We start from the raw sequence: 24,049 nt of genomic DNA on the forward strand, positions 1-24,049 counted from the left end.
GCATAAACCAAGGCCATGAGCTTACACATTTGACACAGCAAGCTCAAGCATTAGCCTAGAGTACCCAGATCAAGTGCTTTCAGTCCACACTGCTAGCTCTTGGTCCAGAGAGACTCAAAAGTCATCATACTTAAAATATCTCACACAGGGCTAATCTGCAGCAACCTGAGACCTTCCCAGAGCAGATGTATATAGAGGGCATAAATGAGAGCCTGGGTTTGGTTCAGATGCAGAACATGTGTAGGGTCTCACTTGCCAGCCAGCTCCAAAATGTGGTTGTGGCAGATGCCAGGCAAGCCTTGGGCCTGCACCTGACTGTCAGTGTGGACACAGGGTGAGCTAATTCACATCAGCCTTTCTGACAACTATGGTTGATGAACAGCAAACACCACAGATAATTTCAGATGTGTATATACTCAGTGGTACAGGCAGTAATGATAAGGGGCAACTGAGATACTTATGCATTGCACACAAGACCAACAGGATGTACAGAGTTTAGAAAATAGTGTGTTGTGGAGAGTGAGAATGATGCCACAGTGGTATTAAGTGTGAGGTGAAGTTCACAGCATTATGCCAGGGTAAAGATTAGTGAGTTAGTAGGAAAAAACAATGGGTTTGTGCACTGGTAGAATCATAATTTTTAGAGTGACAGACCTGACTTTCAAACAAGTCCCATGGTTGCCCCTGGAGCTTCAAAGAAGGTGCATAAGTGGGTTCATCAGTAGGTGTGCAGAAAGGAAAAGCAGTGAAGGAAAGGAGACGGGTATGCAGAGATGGCACTGGCATGTGAACAGTACATAATGAGAGATGAAAACCATATGTATTTCTTACCTCCCATAAATCCCAAGGTAAAGACTAAGCATGTCAAAGAGCAACAAAAATAAAACATGTTTATACATGATTATTTCAGTGAGTACAAACATCACAGACACTGATCAGACTGAAGCAGACATACACATTCAACAGCACTTATCTCTGCATGTTTTGAAAATATTTGTTAGTACCTGAATTTATACACCTCTCCCTACTGCAAATCCAAATCTAAGTACCAAGGCATTTGAGTAAGGCTTTTTCTACCTCTGGTATGAAGGGAGACAGTCAAGTCACATTCACTTATCAGTGGCAGATGACATAGTCAGAAAAAACAAATAAACAATCAAAAAACCCAAACCAAAACCAAATCAAACTAAACTGAACTCATGAGTTTGTGGTCCATTAGGGTTAAATGTGTTCCCATATATCCACATCCAACAGAGTTGCCATGATTTCAGAAAAAGACATCAACTTGTGCCTCACTCCTGGCAGGCCAGGTTGGATAGGGCCTTGAACAACGTGATCTAGTGCGAGGTGTCCCTGCCCACAGCACGGGATGTTTGGACTAGACCTTTCAGGTCCCTTCCAACCCCTTAACAGTCTATGACTTTATGGCATCTTTGGATCAGTAGTGAAATACCTTTAACCCCTCTGCCAGACTGCCCATCTTGTAGGAAATAAATCTGACTGCTTTGATAATTAGGTGGGTTTTGCTAGGTTTTATACTTCGATTACCGTTAGAAATAATCAATTTCAGACTCTTTAAATTACTTCTGAAGTTAACAATAATCAGATTAGAACGCCAAATATTCTATTGCTGAGCAGTTTTGGAAAACCCACTTAGTTTAGTATTTGTTGCTTTCTGAAAGGGTAACAAATAATTCTAAGTAAAATTTATACTTGTATCCTATATCAGTATAAGCAATTAACCAAGTTATCACTGCTGATTAAGAAAAAAAATCCTAGTAAATAAATTTTTAAAAAAAGCTTATCCGGGCACGCAGCTTGTTCTGTAAGGCAAGTAGACACGAAACATCCATCTGCCCACTTAAAGATCCAAAAAGGGGTAGCTTGCCATATTGGTGTGTATAAAATTATGGTAACAATTAGTATCTTGCAGATACAGTATTTTGATTTAGGAGAATCAAATGCTTAATGTTTGATCTCTCTAATAAGAGAGGTCTTACTCGTCCAAAAGTCTGGGCCATACAGGCCTACTTGACATGATGACACTGGAGAAATACTGTAAACATCCTATTTATGTTTATTATAGATTATAATGGCATTCACAAAAAAGAACCAGTCCATACATACTGAATGGAAAGTCTCAGTGAGGACAACAACTTTCAGTATGTATTTCAAAACCTCCAGCCATTTAAACACAAAATGCAGTCCACCTCCCTGTGATGGTGGACAGGACCAGGTACAGGCCAGACCAGAATGAGGCATCCTCATTTTTGACACCACACTGTGCAGCACTGTGTCCAGGGAGGAAGCTACTTCTTAACTGTGAACACAGGCTATGATATATACAGAAAAAGTAGGGCCTCGCATCACTTGATTATCCATCTACAGCTTTATTCACCTTAAGTCAATACCAGCAAAGTCCCTGTCAATTAAAATATCTCTAAGAGCAATTTATGCCAGGAGCACAGATCTCAGGCTGAACTCCCATGCACAGAGTAACAGTTTAAATCCATATAGCATACAGAGGATCCTAAACTAGGGAAGGACATATATTAAGTTGAACGAGGTGCCAATTGGTAGATTATCAGAGCAAAGTACAAGCATCCCACAACTACCAGACTGTGGCCACGCTAGTAGCCATCTGATTCTCACTAGACTTGCACATCTAGAAGAGAAGACCAAGGTGCCTACCTCTAAGGCCCAGGCATGGGCTCCCATACATAAGGCCCAGCCACCCACAGTCCACATTATCATTCATGTAGGTGCAAGTCACACTAGAAGTGGATAAAAGTCAGTTAAAAAGGGAGAAAGGCGATATGAACCAACCTGGGAGGCAGGTGTGGGGGTCTTCCCCACAGTGGCATCTGGTTTAATGGGATCAAAATCCAGATCCAACAGGCTGGCTCCCTCCTGGAAGGGCCCAGGGGCATCAAACTTGGCAGTAGTGAGGAAGAAAAGCAGTACGAGCATTAGACACACACACGCACATGCACAGTACAGGCAGGGTATGTGATATCCCAGAGCTAAAGCTGCAAGCGCAGAAGACATGGTGGCAATACAAACACCTCATGTGACTCCTGACTGCCTATAGCCACAGGCAGTTGCCACAGGGTGCCACTGTAAGCCAAATCTGAGCCTTTTCCACTGGACTTGTTCATCTTCCTACCTGGCCAAATGAGCTGACATGGTGTAAGCACCTGACCTGCAGTGGTCAAAAGGATCACTGCCACTGATGAGTCAGAAGAGCTGTTCTATTTATATCTATTCCCCACAGCTCCTTCAGCTGCCTTTGTACTGACAGACCAAGAATGACTCCCTCACATACATATAAAAGAGCTGCCATCCATACAACCTAGCTCAGAAACACATATCCAGGGAGAAAACCACTCTGACTGCAGAAGGCAAGTCTGAGAGACCACAGAGCTAACTCCCAAAGCTCCTAATTTCCTCCTGCCTTCTGAAACAGAAACACAAAATACAGCAGCTCACCCTAGTAAGGGATTTGAATCCCTTCCCAGTTCAAAAATACCATTTTCAATGGTTTCCATTTCAGGGTGTCCCAGAAATATACACACACAAGTCTTCTAAAAATGCATAACTTTGAGAAGCTTTGCTACTCTCTACAAAGTCAGCAGAATCTCTCTGAGTGATTAATGCTCTACCTAAGGACAATGATGGTACATTTGCTGATTGCCATTAATAAAACAGTCACTACAAAGGACATGAGTCATTAGTATTCAAAACTGGACTATCTCTTTCATGTTTTAGATTTAATCTAACCACTAGAAGACACTCCTTTCTACTCAGCTTCAAAGAAAGCTGCTCTCTCCAGGAAATCAGGAAGATTTGGCCCTGTTTCCTCTGACCTCACAGCTCACTGGCCCTGCTGCTTCAGGGACCTTTTTGACAAAATGTTGCAGGTTGGTCTCTACAGTTATATCACAGCCCCACAATGGAAAAACTTTTGGAAAGTAGCAAGACACGCCATTGAAGAGAAGTCTTCTGAATACTACCAACATCACCATCACTTTCACCTCCTCTAGTTTCCTCTTACTCCAATTCTCTTACATATTTTTCACTCCCTTAAAAACATGTCTTTTTGAGATCCACTAGGATGAGGACAAGGAATCAAGGTTTCTCATCTCACAATAATAAACCCTGGCAAGTATACAAAAAACAACTGGCATTCTAGTATGCTCTTCTAGCATATCCAGGCTACCCATTAGAAAAGTTCCAACCCCAATCTTTAGTTTTGTTTAGTAGTGAGACATCAAAGTCTGCAGTTATGGAATAGTCTTACCTGTCATTCAAGACTTAAATGCAAGGGCTAGCACCCCTTGCCTTTGTCCAGATCTCCCAGAGGACAGCTCACTCTAACTAAGATATCTGATAGGAACAGCCCTGGGCAACACACTGAGTGTTAGAGGGTGTTGGGTGCTTCAGTGAAGATTGTTCTGGCAACCAGAATCCTCCCTCAGAACTCCCATCTGATTGAAAGTCACAGCACATCCCATCCTGAGTCAGAGCACTGACCAGGTGCAGAAGAACATGTCTGACTAAGGGCAGGCATTCACACGGAAATACATGATACAAACCATGGGGCAGACAGAGTTGTCCATTACATTACAGGAGAAGTAAGCACAGAAAATGATAAGAGTTGCTCAGCTGCCTCTGGTCCTCGCCTTCCAACACTGATGTGAAATCATCTCCCTGGTCTGCAATGCAAAATCTGACATGGACTTCTTTCCCTCCCCACTTCTCTGCTCCTCAGCAGATGGGTGGAAGGTGGCAAACCAGAGGCAATGGAGCAGCATGATGTAAAGAGAAGTTAGGGAATGAGTCTCAGATGAGCACTAATAGAGACATTACTTGTGCTTTAACAACCGTTTAGAGGAAAAAATATATATACATGTATACATATATATATAAATATATAAAGGATATGCAGGTATTACATGATACAGACAGAAATCTGGTCAGGCTTTTATATATATAAGGACTGCCATTCTCCTAGATCCAACACAGAACTTCCCACCTGGGCATCCTCTCTGGCAGCGATGTAAATCAAAGGGAAAGTGAAGAGAAAAATATATAATTTGACAATGTTTTCCCTCTTTCAGGGCTTCAGAAGTTGCCACATGACAAGAAATACTGACAGACTGTGTTAGCTGTCCTAATTTAACAGAACATACAGTTCTACCCATATAACTACAGGCAGCTATTCTTTGTGAAGAGAACTTCATGCAATTCCTGTTGGCCTTTCCTGTGCATGTATGGACTTTAAGCCACAAAACCCACACGTGAAGGCATAGAGAGCACCAAACTGCCTTCTCCCAGAACCAGTAGAGATGCCTGGGTCAGCAGTTAGGGTCATACATGAGCAGGAAAAAAACATGCTTCCTCCACACTCAGAGATCAGTGGGTCTGGAGAGATCATATCACAGGATAGGAAGAGCCATAATCCACATGCATTGCTGCTGAACAAATGCAGTGACTACTTTCTGGCATCTTGGCCAGCTCCTGTTTCTTCTATGAATGAAAGCTCTCAAAGGGCAGCATGTTACTCAAGGCTGCCTTCTGCCTACCCTCCCCTTTAAGGTAGCCTTCTATCTAATCCTTTGCCTTACAAGGTCCAGTGCTGAGCTTACTTTCTTCCTTCACCTGACCAGGTTTCATGACTTGACAGAGAAGAAAGGTCAAAAGGAAAAGTTCAGAGGCAGATAAAAATTAGGCAGGGCATAGCAGCTAACCTGCGAAGGGGTTGTCACACTTATCTCAGGGACAAAATTGTCATCAAACAGACTGATGATGTTCTCCTGCTTGATCTCCTTGGAGGGGGTGACTTTTGGAGGCGGAGGCACCGGAGGCCCTTTCCTCAACTGCATGCAAGTGAGCACATGGCCACAGCACAGACGGCGACACCCAAAAAAACCAAAGACAGGAACCAGGTTAGTCACAAAAACTGAAGGTGAGGGAATAACAACCACTGGCATAGAGCAGGGTCCAATCAACTCCATCTGAAGAGAGAGAGGGAATGGAGGCTGAAGGGTTGAATTGAAACAAAACAAAATAAACAACCACACGCCTCCAGAGAAGGTTTGGCATCATTAGTTACACTTCAGCCATGGGCAAGTTTCCCTCTGCAGAGGAGAAGCGTAACACAATTAATATGCATTGACAAGACATGCATACATAATTAAGGCATGTGCAACCTTCAAAACAACCACTGGGAAGGGAGCAGATCAATTACTGAGAACATGATCCAATACAAAAGACCAGCACTGCCGCCCTTTGCGATACTTACCATACCTAAGGGAAGGAGAGAACAGACTCAGTTTGTCCTACTATGGGCAGGTGACCATGAGGACAGACTGATCTGCCCAATACTGGCTTCCTGGTGCACTGGTTATCAGTATGCAGTAAAAAAAGGTCTGAAGGAGCTCTTGATGGCATCTTGGATTTAGGCAAGAACAACTCAAACTCCTGAGAAGTCATGACTGCTGTGAGCCCAACTCTGCTCTCAGTTTCACCAATGAGCATTGACACTAATGAAGTCATGTTTTCCAAAATGAAGACTCCAGGGAATGCATAAAACCATTTGACTCCATTTCCAAAATGGAGACTCCAGGGAATGCACAAAACCATTGACCATTTGACTCTAATACTTCCTAATACCCACCATCATGCTAAAGACTCAGACACTGCATTCACAACCCCATGAAAGCAGTGGTAGACCCTCCCTAGATCAATCCATCCACATCTTTTTCACATTTTCCTGTGTCCAAGGCTTAATGACCATTTCTAGATCAAATCAGACTTTGAGGAACTGCTACTGTGTTGGAACAAAGAAATCTGTGACTTCTAGTCCTGTGGTCACATTCCTCCAGCTTATTACTGAGCTCTACAAGGCATTTATTTAGACTCCTAAGGACATGCCCAGATTTCTACTGGGTTAACCTACTTAAGAGAGAGTGAGTGTGTATGAAAACATACAATTTTCTCCTAAATAGCTAAACTAGGGGCAATAATGAAAATAGTGTCTTCACATCCAACTTTTCACTGTTGCTGAAGGTGGTGTGTTGGTATTCCCCGAGAACAAACCCATTCTGAAAACCCTCGACTTGCCAGTTCCAAGAGGGGACCAGAAATTTCAGGGAAAAGCTATTCTGAGAACCCAGCCACCCTCTGCAGCAATGGAAGGCTCCAGTTACTAACTCTAAAGTCAAAAATATCACAGCTCTTCTGCAATTTATTTCTTTAATATCATCAGCCTCCTTCTATCCAATGCATTAGTGTTTTAGAGACCACCACTTCCACATTATCCAGCTTTACCTTCAACAGCAGTCTAAAATCACATTCCAAAAAGATGATTGCATATTGATGTTGAGTTATACCCATAACTTCTCCACTCACTAACAACTTTGTTCCCTAGAATAAAGCAAATCCTCTAAAATTCTTCTGCTGATGCGGATCCCACAGAGCTTTACCTGTCCAAATTCAACACAACTGCACTGATTTCAATAGTTTCATTACAGCATTTCAGTGGTGTAACTGAGAGCAGGTCTGACCTTTGAAGTTTCACAGACTCCCTGAAGTCCTATGCCATCATCAAATTACTCTGCCGAGAGCTGACAGCATCTTCCAAAAGACAGAAATAAACTGTTTTCAAGAATTAAAGGACAGTAAAAGAGCTTTTTTTTCCCTTTGTATAGGGAACAGTTCAAAATTTAGTTAGTATTTATTTGGCCACTCCTGTTTTGCTGTCTTTCTTTCCACAGCCTTTGCTTACAGTTTGCATTAGTATTTCAGACACAAAGAGGCCAGACAGAGAATTGCTCTTGCTTGTTGCTTTTTGCTCCATCCTCCTGAGAAGGATGAAGCCACCCAGTCTCCCTTGGAGGACAGTTGAACAAATCACTTACCCAGAGGTCAAAATAATGAGACCTGTGAAGATTTCAGTATTAAAGTCAGCACTGTTGAGAGAGCAGACACGTTTCCCCCCGGCTGCCAAGCTGACACACACTTTCTAGACTATCCATACAGACACCAGGCTTGACTCCGAGTGTGAAACTCCTGCCCTTGTCTTCCCTGCCTCTGGATCCAGCTCCATCTCTTATCAGCTAGTGTGAATACGGAGTGGAGCTCTTGCTCTTCACTGTAGTGATGCCTGGGGGGATGAATTAAACATAGACGGGGAAGGGGCTGCCAGGCGGTGGCAGCATTTCCTGCAAGTACCATTTCAGCCTGTGGCCCATCCGAGGCTCCAGCCGGGCTGCACTGGAATTTTCTGCTTGCTTGGCATGGGGTGCTTCTAGCCCAGTTCCTGTGGGTGGGTGGGCAGGCAGGCAGCAAGTGAATGAGAAAGCAGCTGCAGGCTGGCAACAACAAGGGTCATGTGTGCTATTTAAAGGAAAAAGAAGAAGCCAAATTCATTAAAACAAATCCACAGGCAGGGTGAGTGAAGTATGCCTGTGAATAGCTTAGTAAACTTGTACAATTTCTGGTTCCAAATTTTAGTCAAGTTCTGGAAATCTCTGGGGGGAAAAACCAAACAACCCTCAACAGAAAGGCAATTGTGGATATACTATCTTCTCTGCCACATACACACAGCCTACTCCAAGGTCCTACCAAGGGTTGTGGTGAAGCCACTCGAGGCTGTGCAATGCTGAGCTGTGCAGAGACCCTGGAGAAGTCCTAAAAAGACACTGTCAGGCATCCACACATCTCACAGGGCTAGAACCTTTAGCAAATGCAGCAACATCCCCTTCCTGTCCCTAGATAATCCTGAAAATCAAAAACGCAGTGGAGAGAAAAATACTGTGAAAGGCTATCCAGAAAAAGGAGACAGCCTACCCCACAGGCCTGGATTTGGAATCACATTGCTACATATGACAACAGCAAAGAAGTTATGGGTTGCACCTGTCTCTTTTCAGAGGCAATTCGTTTCCTCTAACCAGTTTGGCCAGAATTCCTCTCAGCTTTAATTCTTCCTGGAAGGCTACTCCCTAGTGTCCCACTTACTGAGATACAAGGATTGGGACCAGACATAATTTTGGCTTAGGTACTAATTTTCCCTACTCAGCTTTTCCTCCCAGCAACAGAGGGACAGGAAGAGGAAATAAATGTTTTATTTTCCTTAAATCCCAAAGTAAAACATATTACATGATATGCTGAGTAGCCACATCTACTATTTTGAACATGCTGCTGGCTATCTCCTGTGTAAGCAAAGATCTGACAAAGGCCATATAGAAGGTATCAGACTCCACATGATGGACAGTCTTCTTCCTGGAACTCACCTGATTTCTTCATGCATAAGAATATGATCCCTTTATTTTTAGCATAATATTTTATCTTGGTAGTAAATTAAAGCATCATCCAAAGTACAGATGTTCTCCTTATCAATATTAAACTTTTTTTTTTTATTTTAACCTTCCTCAGCTACAGAAGTTCTTGAGAAGAAATTGGACCATTGAATTCCACAGGTTAATTCAAATGTAAAGAACAAACTTCCTTGCCTAGCTACAATTCCATCCTCCCCAGATCTTCTAGGCCATCATATCAGACAGCAAAACATACTACTGGCCTTCCCCTGGTAAAGCCATTCAGGGATACCGAGTTCTTCCCTATATGATATAGAAATGACCAATAAGCAACTTGAATTCTCAGGAACTTTCTCAGGAGCCAGTGAAAGAAAACAACCATCATGTCATATTCTGTGTTCTCAGTAGCTGGATGAGGTCCAAGAAAGCAACTGCTGGATGTGTTTGACTCACAGAACTTATGCCATCAGTGGTCATACTGCAGAGACATGGTCAATGTCATGGGGACACTACCTGAGATGGTGACTTGGGGATGCTTGCCCCAGGTGCTTCCAAAGTGGATGGTTCCAGCTCATGGTTGACAGTCTTGGTCTCAGGGCTGGTGATGGGAGATCCATCTGGTGGAGGCGAGGGGCTTTTATTTGCTTTCGCTGGGGTGCTGTCACTGAAGAAAGCAGAGAGAGAAAGGGAGAGAGGGAGAGAGAGGAAAAGAAAAAGAGAGAGAAGTCTGAGCCAGGCCTAGGAGGAGTTGTGCTAACCAGCCCAGATCCATGGCCTCCATTATCTCTTTGCTTCACTGCCCAGACATGAGATGAAGACATCTGAAGCCTCAATGAGCTTCTGAGAAGCATCTTTGCTGAGTCACTTGAAGTCCAACACGCTGCAGCAGCATTACTGTGCAGCAGGCTACTCACAAAATCTCTAGAGAATTTATATACTTGCCTCAGACACAGAAAAACAAAAAATGAAACAACCAGGCATCCCTTACTTTGCTACATTCTAATCTAAGTGCCTGACATTAAGTCATAGTCTTTAACACTGGGGAAGCAGATGGGGGAAAGAGTTCTTTGCTGCTCAATTAGTTTTAAATTCTACAGATTAGAATTTTTTTGTGTGGTGGTATACTGACACCCTCATGGATTATGACTAATAGATTCACAAAACTTGAACTAAGGCTGTAATCACAGAATATCTTATTCTTCAATATGGTACAAACTGGCTAAGCTAGAAGAGAGGCAAAGCAGTCAGAGGTTTCACAAAACATTCCAGACAGCAAAGAAACAGTGAGGTTTTGGCTACCAATAGAGATTTTTCTATTAGGAAAAGTCTCCCCAGTTGATCTTTATTCTAGAACTGGTTTTGACACACAGTGAAGAGGGATTCTTCAGGGAGTTAAGCTGCAAGAAGCATAGGCCAATGGCATTTCTGGTTCATAGTTTAGGCATATTTTTCAAAATAATGGCAAGAGGCACATGCCTTTCCCTACAGGCATGCCTTGGCTGGATGCTTCAAAGTACAAATTCATGGGAATTTTGAAAAAAGTTGGTTACCAGAGAATTTCAACAGGGATGAAGGTAAAACTCTTTTCTCAATGGAATTCTCTGGAACAGGTGAATCATTTTGGCTGAAATTCAGCTCCCAAAAATTAATTAATCAATATATCTCAAGTCATACAAAAGTACATACACTGGTGAGGGATATTTCAGCAGAAGTGGTTACAGTTTGGCAAAACTATACACAGTTGAAAACAAAGTATCACAGCGTATTGCAAGGGCTGTGTAAGCTCATCTACAGGGAGTGGTATTTGCCTCCACTTACAAAGTCATAGTCCTTCTGAAGTCGAAGGCCTTGAGAGAGGCTCAAACAGATCCTTTTCTATAACTTGAGACAATGAATCATGGCATAGACCCAGGAGTAGAGCAATGCAGATCTGATTCTGAAGGGACATCAAGTCATTTATTTCTTTGCTCTACCCCAAGAGAGCCCAGAGGTTTTGACACGTACACCACTCACACTTGGATGCCTGAGTTATGGTGGTCGTTGGCTAACATGCATGATAGCCTCATTCCTAAACATTCATTTACAAGTGAGGGATAGCAAGAGGAAGAAGGGAGAGCAAGGCATTTCAACAAACCTCGCCTTCCAAGCAAGCATCTCACCCTGCTCAGCATTCCATCCCATTCCCTATTCATTCACTTCACCTTCACCCATTCCCCCCACTTGCTCCCCACAGCCACATCCCACACGCACATTTCCCCACAAAACACTTGTTCTCAGGTCCACATGCAGGTTGGACACTTCTGATGACACTGATGCCAGCAGCACACCAACAGGATGCAACAAACCAGAGACGTTCTCTGCCAGCAGCTCTCAACCAGGGGCACACACACCCAGGCAAAAAGAAGGAAATGAAGAGGGGTAAAAGGGAAGTGGAGAGATTGAAGAACATGTACGCCAACCCTTGCAGCTCTTCAGTCTGACTGGGTATGTCTACAATGTCCTTCCTCAAAGGTTCACAGAAGTCATTGCAATAGAGTGGGTTGAGTGAAGGATTCTGAAAAATTTACCAAGTTGTACTACAGATCAAAAGTAGTTAATAGTTGGAAGGTAAAGGTAAGGAAGTCCTGATCTAAATGGGAGTCAGAAAACAGCAGGAAATGACAGAAAACATCCTCTGATGCTAGAGTGGGCAGAAAAAATGTTACCTTCCCCAGAGTTGAAAGCACTTTGGAGAACATGGGGGACAGTGATCTAGACTGCTAGGACTACTCAAGTACCCAGACTACACTGGGAATACTGGGACTAGTGACAATCAACTGGCCTACATGAGTAAACTTTTCCTTCTAGAGACTTGAAAAGGCCATTTCTCCCAGTGAGAAATGAGTTCAGGCTTATTTTCTAAAGGCCATGAAACAGCTTTGTATTGCCTTATTTCTGGTGCCTGGCAATTTGTAGATATGTTAGTAAAAGGGTTCCATGTGAGTCAGCCTTTGTAGGATGAGGGGAAGAAACTGGTCTGTGAGGGTCCCACACCAAAACCTTCATTAAGTCACTACTATTTACAGCTTGTTTGGTGTGTTGGCCAGCGCCCCCAGGAAAATGGCAGTGCTAATTTTGACTGAGTCTTTTCCAGGCAACCCCCCCCTCCCCCCTCTCCAAGCAGCACCTTCATTCCTGCACTTGTTGCAGGAATTTAGCTGCTGCAACCAGCGTCAGGTGAGATGGTCAGCAGGATCCTGTGTCCTTCACATGTCCTCAGGGAGCACACACTGCCCACACAGAGCAAAGTCCTGTCTCCAGCTAACTGCTTGCTCCAGGAAACACCAGAAAAAGCAAGTGTGGGGACTGTACCCACTGACCAAACCCGAATATCACAGTAAGAGCAAGCCAAAACAACAAGATCATTGCCCTATCTTTTTCCTACCCCTGAGCAACTGGAAAGTGATGCCAAATCCAGGAATATCGGGTGAGGAAGGGAAGGGGGTGTCAACTTTCTTCTGCAAATAGAGAGCTGGGAACAGGGTATAATGCAGTTACTCCAGCTGAAAAAGTCAAAATTCCCCAACTTCTTTTAATACTACTTAGCTCCCAGACCCTTCATGGGACTGCTTCATTTGTTCTGGAAGAGCAGTGTAACATCTGCAGATGGGATTCCTGTGCACTTGTAACAATCCTATACTAGAGGATGAAATCTACTTTCCAATATGGCAAAATCTCCTGCCAAGTTCTCAAGCTAAAAAGAAAAAAACATTGGCATCTCAACTAAGGTTCACAGAGGGCCTTTTAGCCAAAAGTAAATCATTTTTACACCAAAGCATGCTGGAGAATTATTAAAAAAAAAAAAAAGAGTGGGTGAGAGAAAGAAGGAAAAAAAGCACCTACATAACCAAACATATGATGGCACAAATGTACATTCTTGCTGCAGATCAAAGACTGACCAGGTTCCAGACCCTCCTTCCCTGCACCAGAGACTGCACATTTCTCTGTGACCCCAGCAGCTGCTCTTATAGCAGAAACCCCCAGGAGAGCCCAGGTCAGGCACCTTTACTGGGCCACTGGACTTTATCAAGGCAGAGCAGGAGGACATTGTTGCTAGAGCTCAGAGAGGTGAGATTTATTAGCTTTCCTTCAGCTATAGCATCCATCCCTTCTCAGGGACTGGAAATATTAGACCTCTTGCCTGGTGCAGCTAAAACACCGGTCCAACCAAGACCAGAGACAGACATCCAGAAAAGTACTCCTGTGAATCCTCCTTTTCCTACAGTAGAAAACCTCAGTATTGTGTAAGTATCAAGAACTGCCCATCAGGTTCCCTGTGCAATTACCATTCTCCACTCTGAAAACTCCCTCTTTACAAAGGATGCATGGCAGAGACAAAGAAAAGGGTTGCATGACTAGCCCTGGTCAGCAGGAAGCCACAACAAGAAAAACAAGGATTCCAGTGCACCAGCACTAGCTTTTATTGTTTGCAGGACACCATCTTGATAATTATTTCCTTTTCTTCCTATAAGAACCCAATGAAGGTAGTACAAATACAAAGGAAAGAAAACCCTCCAAAATCAAGAGGAATGATGCAGCAACTCCCACATTGCTCCAGAGCCTGTTTTTGCCAGAGTCCTTGACCTATAGTAACTAGGCAATGTAGCAGTCCAGTTAATCAATGCCATCACTATCTTGAGAAAGGCATGATACAGACATTAGTCTTTATAAAAGACAAAAGGCTTCCTTTTCCTTAAGCCTTACATAGTTTTTTAATAGGTAGAGCAAGATAGTGAGGATCCTCAAGAACTGAGCAAGTAAGGAGTAAAGCCAAAAGTATCCTTCTCCCACCTCATCATCCTCCCAACTGAAACAGGTAGATAGGATAGGACTTCTGAATGTGAAAGATCTGCCTATTGGTCCTCCCTGGCCAGGCAGAAAATGAGAATACAGCATTTCAGACCTGTTTTAAAGGGTAATTCCACTAGGGAAAACTAGTAGCTGTTAAAAAAATCAAAATTGATCATATTTCCCATGGAAAACCCAGCACTGTGCTTTCCACCACACAAAACCCACCAGACAGACAACATCTGAGTTTTCACACCACCTTCTTAGATAGGAAAAGAAGCAAGGATTCAAACCAGGCACACAAGCAGTTAATGGGATTATCCAGACACAGATCTCAGCAGGACCCAGCAGGCCATGAACACACTGTATCATGCAAACGACCCCTCTCCCACCACAGGGTTAACACGTGCCAGGCTGTTAGAGTCCAGCAACAGCCTCTCCAGTTTTAGGCACTAAATCAAACACATATCGAAATGCTGCTCTCCATACCAATACCTGCTCATCTTTTTCCTCAGCCTGGCGAACAGTTTATTTTTCTTTCTGTTGAGGATGGCACGCAAATCATTTCAGTTACAGGATGGCACAGGTAAACCAGGAACCTTCCATGCACCCTTTTATTTGGTGCCACAAAACTCACTGTAATTAAGTTAACAGATCTCCCCTCTCTCTCTCTCTCTCACACACTCACACATATACACACACTTCCCTTCATTCCTTGAAATCTATGGCCTGGTTTGGATAAAGTAGGAGAAGGGTTTTTATGCCTGTGAAAGATCTACATGTGTGTAAGCACACTAGCATTTTCTCTGCACTTTGGAATATGGGGCCATGGTGCATGTGGAGAAGAAAAAGAAAACTGTACAGACCATCAGAGTCCTGCAAACGTCCTTTTTTCACAGCTCCTCACTCTCTACTGTGAATATTGCTGCAAAAAGAAACACGGTCCCCATTCTCCTTTAATTATGTAATCTGCACGGAGTCTTACACATGGGCCATAATCAGCACCTTTCCTACCACATCTTTTTCCACTTCGTCCAATCATACTAGGAAAATGCTACAGATCTCCTAGATCTTCCAGGCATCTGAGTCCTGAATGTTCAGACTCTTTCAGAAACAAATTCCAAACACGTGTCTGAGGTTCCCAAAAACACACCAGCTGCTCTGTGCTATTGTGCTACACTGTCAGCATCAGATTCATCAGCCACAGTAGTATTTCTGTAGGGCCTCACATGAATGTCACAATTATGTGTAGAGATAATTGCCTCTCTTGTCACACCTCTTCATTCATTTCCTGTCATTGTATCAATCTCCAAACCCCTTCCCAGTAGAAAACGGTTTGAGAAGTATCTGGTCCTACTGCTGACCACAATAAGCAATCAGATCAGGGAGGGCTATTTCCTCCTATACACTCTCACTCCAGCCTTGTGCCACAATCAGAGGCCAGATGTGCAGCAAAGACAGAAATGCCTCACAGCATTTCCTGGTCACTGCAAAACATATTTACTACCTTGGCAAACCTTTGCAACATCCCTCTACAACACCCTGCTCCACTGTGCTCAGGAGGAAGAGAGTTACTCTGGGGTAGGTCTGGCATCTCAGCCAAGATGCAGCAAGGAAGATATGAAACAGCAGCACTTAGATTGCTCCCCACAAAGGGACCTCTCTGTGTGCTCTCAGTTTTGGGGTTTAGGGCCATGTGTTCTCATAATCAGCCAAAGAGCAAAACTGCACAAAACTGCAGCTGAGGCACACATTACAGTCCCAGATGAAGCCAGGAGTCTGTGGGTGCAGGAATTGTGAGGACAGGTAATTTGTTCATTGAAAGCTCTTTCAGGCCAGAAACTTCATGCCACAACAGCTATGTACATCTCTGGGCCAGGCTGTCACTAGAGCCTGCAATCAGTTAATCAAGGAAGAAAGAAAGGAAGAGGAGGGAGCTGGACAAAACAATGGCTACCGCCTGCATCTGTCCTGTTACCTCATCCTCCTCCAAGGACCCTGTAGGGCGCTGCTAACAGAGACAATGCAGCTCATAGCAGCAAGAGGATGGGCATGATAGTTCTCTACCCAAGGTTTCAGTCTGGTTGAGTGTTGATGATCAAGAGACACCCCATCCTACACTGGGAAGAAGACATTCTTTTCACAAGTAGCATTCCTACTAGCATCTCTGAAATCTGGTGTCAGCAATCCAAAATTGAGGGGCCCAATTCAACTCAAACTTCCTCTTTCTTTAGAGCTGGCAAGCACCACACTCATTGCTGGAAGAGGGCACACAAGTCATCTATGCACAACTGCAACAGAAGGTTAAACTGCGAGGAGCAACAATGGAGCAAAAAGGTCTCAGCAGCTGATCTACCCCTTCTGAATCAATGCGCTCAGACCCCAGCTTGTCCTTACTTCATGCTGATGTCACCTCCTCCCTCCATCAATACACCAATTGAGGACTTGGGCTGTGCTCCTGCTCGCCCGGCATGTGGGATTAGCAGCAGCTGGAAGCCAGAGCCCAACACTACTTCATCACTCACACACTTGGATGAGAGCCAGTCAGCCTAATCTAGAGACCAGCCTCTCCCTCCCTTCTCAGTGCTAGAGAATGTGCAGACTTGCACTTTACCACACAGGACAGGACCCAGCTGAGGAAAGAAAACTAAAGACCCAGAGGACACTCATTCCTCGTCTACATGCAGATTGAAAGTGCTCTGAGGCCAGGAGGCCTCATATTAGTGAGGCTGCAACTACTTCCACAACACAGAAAAGGAAACACACTTCATCTGGGTACATGGACATAAGGCTTTGGTAAAATGGTGAGGCTAAGTTTGGAGGGCCAAAGAGGAGGATGGGGAAATAAATGGGCTCTTGGTGCTCAAGCTGTAGGTACATAGTGGAAGCATTTGAGGGAAAGAACAGGACAGGTTCTGGGAAACTGGACTCAGAAGGGCAAGCAGCTCAGTAGCACATGGTCGGTGCATGGAATTAAGACTTTAAAAAAGCAGAGCTGAGTCAGTTGCCTAAATATCAGCACCTTGTGAAAGTTTAACCCTCCAGATACTCTCCTAGAAAGGTAAGAGGTATTACATTGCGTCACCCAGCCTCAAGTGCAACTTTGGACATGTTTAGGAAGTCTCAGGAGGGCACTAGCAAGCAGTCAAATCACTCCCAACTAACAACATGGAAGTTTCAATACCCCTGGCTAGAGACATCCCTGTCCCTCCTCCCCTGCAGAGGGAAAGATGCTACTCACAGTTACTGACCTGGGCTGTGCTTTAACAGGGAAGGCATTGCCTGAGTACTGCTTGTCTAGACCCAGCAGGACATCATGAAGATTTTGGTTCAACTGCAAAAGACAAAAACAAAAGAAAGAAAAAGAATGAGAAAAGAGCCTGAGTGGCACAAGAGAGTCTGGGCTGGCCTGCACAGACTGACCAAACACAGCTTGTGCCCAGACATGCACACATATTCAGCTATCCCACCAAAAGAGACCAGTCCTAAATCTGTTTCCACTTCTCCATGAGGTATGAAATGCTATTGAACCGTCAAAGAGCTCCTGGCACCTCATGGTAATGGTAATGCTCTGTCTTCCTTACAGATCACCCTCTTTGCTTCTCTATTACCCGGCCCCACCGGTATGCTGCCAGATACCATTGCAGAAGCAGGATGAGTGTTTCTCTAAGGGTCTATGTGCTAGAATTGATGCTTTACTCTGGACTTTTAGCCAAAAGATGTTCCTCAGACCTGCTTGTCAAAGCTTGGGATATTGCTATTTAAACCATGGAGCCAAAGGGAGTTGGATTTCCAGTCAACAAGCTTTAACTTCCCAGGCTGCCTGGGCCATCTAGGTTTGGGCAGAACCTGGATATCTTTGCAAAAATGCAATATTAGGGGTTAAACTCTTCCTAGCACCAAAGGCTGCAACAGTCACTCCAAACACTCCCACTCTGAAATAGCCAATCAATAAACAAGAGGAGACACCAGATTTAAAACTGGTATGAGAGGGGATCCCATACAATCAACGTTGAGGGCATTTTGCAGGCAACACCAGCAGTTAATTGAATGCCGTAGCAGTAATAAGAAACAGATGGTTCTCATGGAACAAAGCAAAAGCCCTGCTCTCACACAAAACTCTTTAAGAAAGAAAAATTTTGACATCATATAAGAACAGAATTCCTGTCTAACTACCATCTTTCCCATGTTTTGTTGAATGTAAGTTAACAGCAACAAACTGATAATTATAACAATCCTCCCTATTCTTCACCGTTAGTTCATTCCTCAGTGGAGAAGAGCAAGCTATTAGTTGGAAAAGACCCCATAAAATGTCAGCAGGGCTCAAAATTGATGCATTACACCAAGCCAGAGGGCCCCTGAGTGTTGGGAATTGAAGGACTATAATGTTTCCTGTTGCTTAGCATCTGCCTTGTTGTCAGGATGACACTGGGGAGTACAGGGAATATAAGGGTTTTTCAGCTGGGCTCTCAGTCCCTCCTTAAGATTAGTGCAACATTTACAAGAGGGCGTGCAACTCCTGGAAGCAGCATACAGACTTAAGGAATACAGAACTTCTCTATTTTTAATTGAAGGAACAAGAAATTTGTAAATTACACTGGCAGTGGGGGACTTTTCCACATACTGGTCCTGAGGTCTCCTCTGCGTACTAGCACAGAGCAACAGGATCCAGCTTGCCACCACCAGCTTACACCACTGCTTACTGCTGTGACTCCCAACTCCTGACAAAGTGGTAGCGCATGTAAGGGCCATGCTTAGTATTCAAATGTCTTTTTTTGGGTTATAGAGTAAGAAGGAAGCCAAAGCAGAGAGGTAGTGCAGAGAAGTGCCTTCTTGAGGGTCTGGAGTGAGGCAGGTCTCAAGCCTTCAGCCAACCTGCAGACTGGCAGATTCCCTGCTGTTTTCAACCCCACAGCTAGGCTGGGTGAGGTACACAGTAACTTGCTGCCAGGCAGCAGAGAAGGAGGAAAATAGATACCATGCTGAGTGTGCGCAGGTTATAGGTTACAGATCCATAATGTAGATAAACTAAAAAAGGCATCAAGAGATAGGTCTGAGAATTGCTTCCCTTTCCTCTGTGGATCAGTAAACGAGTACTGTCAATTGACACAAACTCCCCATGCTTCATGGCCCTGTGGTCTCTTCCCTATGCTCCATCCCATTACATTACTATGTCAGACAGCCTTTGTCCAAAGAAAAAAAACTAAGCATTTATATTTTCCTCTGACTTAGGGCCATTTTCTCCAGCCAGTTTTTTGGTAGTTTTGTTTTGTTTTGCTTTTTGTTTGTTTTGGGTTGGTTTTTTTTTTTTTTACTAACAGTGAAGAGAAGTAGGATAACCTGTTAGTTGTCTTACCTTGCTCATTTCTTTATGGAAGTTCTCTTCTAGGCCTGCTATACTCTGGAATGTGTTGACATAGAAACCAACACGACTGCCAAAGGAAAAACAAGACAGAAGAACTTAACGGACACAATGCTCTCCCCAAACCTCTAAATTCTGTCCCTTCTGATACCTTCCACCCAACATTCCCATTCACACTCAACACTCTCAGGTCTGGTACACGTGGGAAAAGAGCAGTGGCTGGGAAGTGTTAAGGGAGGGATGGAACAAAGGCCAGGTACAGGACAAACATGTCCAAGGGGACGAGGAGACCAAGTGGGATAGGTTCCAAATGTGTGCTGGCTAAAGAGAGAGGGAAGCGCAGGGCACGAAGGAACAAAAGAAAAATATGAAAGAAGCAGGAAAAAAAAAAAGAGTGCCAGAGTAGGAGGATGGAAAGAAAAAGGATAGAGGCTGTGATGCAGAGAGTGTTGAGAGAGCTAGGGAAACTAGGAGGGCAGATATTAATTCCCTCTGAAGTCCCTCAGCAAGAGGGGAAACAGAAAAGCATGAACTGTTTGCTTCAGGGGCAGAAAGTGTAAGAAAGCACAGGATAGGCACAGAAAGCAATAGGAAAGCAGAAGAATCAGCCGGATAGCAGGAGCCTATGAACAACCTGTGGAACACCTTAAAATCTCCGCAGCTGCTTGTCCCCCACCTGCCTCTAGCCAGCCTGCCAGCTGCCGACAGAGTGCTCTACCAGCACCCAGCTGAAGGAGCAACAGCAGGAGGGAGATGCCCTCCAGGGCCAGCGGCATCACGGTTCTGCACATGGAAACACCCAGATGGCTATATCCCTCTCAAGTCCTTCCTCAGCCAGGCCTGCAGGCTGCTTTGGGCAAGGAGTCCTGACCCAGGCCGGGCAGAAGCAGGAGTGAAGGCACAGATCAGCACTTCACTTTCTTACCCTGCTGCCGCTCACTCTCTCCATCCCCCAAAGACCAGCACTACTAACTACTATTTTTGCATTCAAAAATAAGAAACTGGGACACTCCAAGGAAGTTTTTGACTGCTTTCCACTGTGTCCTCCCCATAAACCAGCTTCTGTTGCCCTACAGTTCATCCTTAAAGGTAAATGTCAGTCTGTTCTTTTCACCTCCCTTTTCATCACTATAGCCGCTGTTACGGCAAATCCATAGTCTGTCAAGTCTTCCAGGCGAGCTGAGTAGAGTTTGTAGGGCAAAAGGATTAATTGGACAAGCAGTGAAACACAGTTTCTCTTTGTGGTAAAATTGCATTTTTCAGGAAAATCATGAAGCAAAGCACAGAAAGCAAGAGTGTGAATCTGGCTGAGGGGGAATCCTAAGACAGAGATGATCCAGAAAAGAAAAGCAGACTTCCAGTCCAGACTAAGGAGAACAGTGATACAAGAGCTTGGAATTCACTTCCTTCCAACCAGCCCTTGGGAAAACTTACAGCACTCACCTATTCCATAGTGAAGGCAGTTCCTCCTGCAGATCAACGTTCATCTCTTCAAACACCTTCTGAGCCTTTACTAATTCTTCCTCAGCCTTAATAACAGAGAAGGGAGATTGTCAGCTCCAGTACAGGCAAGTACCCTGCAGGGCTAGGACAACTGTAACTCTTTTGACTTCTTTGGGAGACCAGGCAAAATTCTGGCATAAAGTAATCAGCATCCCAAGTGAGTCTCCCAGGAACCAGGGCTGCATCATAGGTGACCTGATGCCCCTTCAGATTGAATGTGTTACTCTCAGGGTTTCTCTCAATGGATTTCCCCATTCATACACTCAGATCAAACAACAAATGTGTTTCAAGTTCTACATATTTTCCTGACTTCAAAAGCTGAACAGAGCTGGTCAGGCAGTTCAGCCTCCAGCTTGAATACAGATGAAGTCAATAGGGCCTCTGCTCCTTGCCAGGTCTCAGAAAGAGTTGAAATCCACCCCAAATGGCATTAGAGAAGAATTGTCCCTCATGGGGACTCTTTTAGACCAAGAAAGATCATGCCAAACCCCCATCTCTTCTGAGGAAGGGAGGAGGTCTGCATCCTTGGCTGATACAGCTCTCCCACAAGGCTGACTGGAGAAGCAAGGAAGGGTATGCAAAGCATGAGTTGAGCCAGCAGGAGGTCAGGGCTTGAGCAGCACGTCTTGGTTTCAGTAGTCTCACACAAGCACAATCCCTGGCTGGCTGTTGGCCACCAACACCAAAGGCAGTATGCCTCGTTCAGGACCTCCTTCTTCCAGCTGGGAGTTTAAAGTTCATCCATTCACTGGACCTGAACACTGACAAGATCCCAACAACGATGGATCAATTCTGCCAGGTTTCAGTGACAAAAAGGATGATCCTGGTTTGTTGTTGACAGCAGACACCAGCAACAAGCACATTCCCCCTCCTACATTTGTCCCAGGTGACCTCTTCTCCTTTTCTTTACAATTAGCAGTTTGTTAATTAAACTGTTTCTATTCTGTAATCTACAACAGCACAGCATTCTCCCACAAACCTGTGCAGTTGGATGCAGAAAGGAAAAATCCCTGCACAAGCAACTTGACAACACATTTTATCAGTACGATCAGCATGAGTGCCTGTATACATGACAGCAGCAGGAATGTCACAACACCACAGGCCTCTGCAAAGAGCCCACAAGACACGGGAACTGTATTTCCCCACAAGCTTGCAGTCAGATTCCGACCCCTTCTAGAAATCAAGTTTTATCTTCTTTGTGCCAGCTTAATTAAAGAAATCCAGCTTACTGCTCCTTAGTGACGGGTATATGCAATGATAGGATTGATGGGTGAAAGGGCTTAAAAATATTTTGCAGTTCAGAATCCTGTTCCTCACAGGTCTGTGTAGGATTCTTACACCCTCTGTTTCTCTCCTAATTTATGAGCAAGCCACAAAAGTTCCTACTTTCCAACCAGCTCCACCTTTCAGAGGGTTGCTCATTGCTGTCAGAGGCAAGGCTAAGGCTTTGTACTCAAGACCAGAGGAAGAAGTTGTCCCCAGAAAAAGACACAACGGAGAAGTATTCAAAAGTTAAATAGACCTTGTGAGGAACAGGCAGGGGGAGAGAGGGTCATGACGCTTCCACCCAGAAACCCCTGTTTCACTGCTACACTCACTGAAAAACTCAACATTTCAAGAGAGTTTGCACAAAACAACCAAAAAAAGACCTTTTAAACAGAGACACTATTTATGCTGAATCAGAGACAATGATCACAAAGACTCATTCTGCCTTAAAATACCTCTGTGAATGAATGTTTTTATTGTAATAATTTTAAACAGAGAAAAAAACATTCCATCCTTTGGCTTTATTTTGTAATTTCCAAACTATACTGGAACCAGAATCAACCCAGATGATGTGACAGCTGAGAGATGAGGCACCATTGAATGCTATTGGTTTTTCAGATATGGCAAACAGTAATAACATTCTTTCCCTCTCTCATTTACCTGTTTATAAGGTCAAAGCACCTAGAAAGCAATGTGTGAATATCGTGACATTTCGAGACAAAGGCAAAATCAGCAACAGGCAACGTTCACTCTAGAGCAGTTGTAGGAATCAGGGACCCAACCAGCGCATGTGGCTCTGCTCTCACTCCCAGGTATATCATTGAATTAATTCTTCAGTCCTCTGTCAGCCCAGGGATCTTCTCACCAGTGGGATTTACTTTGCTTGGAAGCAGGAGTTCTGGCATGTGACAGCCCTCAGTGCTTCCAGCCAGAACCTAAGACAGAGATCAACTTGGTCACAAGCCCTGCTAGAGGACAAACCAGCTCATGCAGTAAGGTGGGGAAAGGTGGAGACAGGTTTCAGGGCACAGCCCATTGCTACCATAGCTGTGTGGCTTCTGTTTCAGCTGTCATTCTTGCCAACCTGACAGAAAACTGAGGCCAGAAGGACATAATGCACAGGTCCACAAAATACAATTTCAGAAGAATCTTTCTCCCCATTCCCTGCCTCAAGGCAGGAAAGTTTGAGCAGGAGCTGGACAATAGAAATGCTTTCCTGACCTTCCACCTAGCCAAGGTTCAATGTGCCAAGCACCACCAGTTCAGTTGTGATATGGCACAGGGCAATTATTTCACACTGTTTCTCCTACTACCATGCACCTCAGATCTCCTGAGTGTCTGGCTTTGTCTAGCTTGGGGCTTTCAGGCAATCTGGTGACCACTTCTCTTCAAAGACTATGCTGTGAACTGTGGTAATTAGGCAATGCTGAGTAAGTAGTTTAGATATTCATAAGGAAGGGACAAGGAGAAGAGCTGGGAGCTCTTCCCGCAGGCCCAAGCCCCACCAGTCCCAGCCAGACTCACCTCTCACAAGGGCAGCACAGCCCAGAACTCAACTTGACGACTTCCTCCTAAAGACATATTGTTCTGTTATGGTTGCAGCACCAAGGATGCTGCTTTTTAGTCTGTATTCAGCACGTCAGTGGAGTTTAGTCAAAAGGTAAGAATTTGCTGTTCTAAGACATTTTCGCCTTTGTTTCAAAAAGCACAGTCACTACAATTTGTAACTGGGAGCATGCAATAGCAACTCTACCAGGAGACTTCACAAAAA

General features: G+C 44.3%; 1 protein-coding gene across 7 annotated transcripts in view; it reads right to left on the minus strand.

Moving 5' to 3' along the window:
* The window catches only part of BIN1 (bridging integrator 1), a 97,733-nt gene that overhangs the window by 13,866 nt on the left and 59,818 nt on the right, over positions 1-24,049 (minus strand). For 2 of the 7 annotated variants that reach the window (XM_071561682.1, XM_071561680.1), the window contains 7 exons: positions 20,953-21,038; positions 19,504-19,579; positions 17,399-17,481; positions 9,834-9,984; positions 5,751-5,879; positions 2,827-2,934; positions 832-855 (listed from right to left, as the gene is read on the minus strand). In XM_071561682.1, coding sequence (XP_071417783.1) covers positions 832-855; positions 2,827-2,934; positions 5,751-5,879; positions 9,834-9,984; positions 17,399-17,481; positions 19,504-19,579; positions 20,953-21,038 — 657 coding nt within the window. The remainder of the gene's footprint in view (positions 1-831; positions 856-2,826; positions 2,935-5,750; positions 5,880-9,833; positions 9,985-17,398; positions 17,482-19,503; positions 19,580-20,952; positions 21,039-24,049) is intronic. The other 5 variants (XM_071561684.1, XM_071561683.1, XM_071561686.1 and 2 more) reach the window with 3 other exon arrangements.

This window comes from Pithys albifrons, chromosome 8, assembly GCF_047495875.1.
Source record: "Pithys albifrons albifrons isolate INPA30051 chromosome 8, PitAlb_v1, whole genome shotgun sequence".
Lineage (NCBI taxonomy): Eukaryota > Metazoa > Chordata > Aves > Passeriformes > Thamnophilidae > Pithys > Pithys albifrons.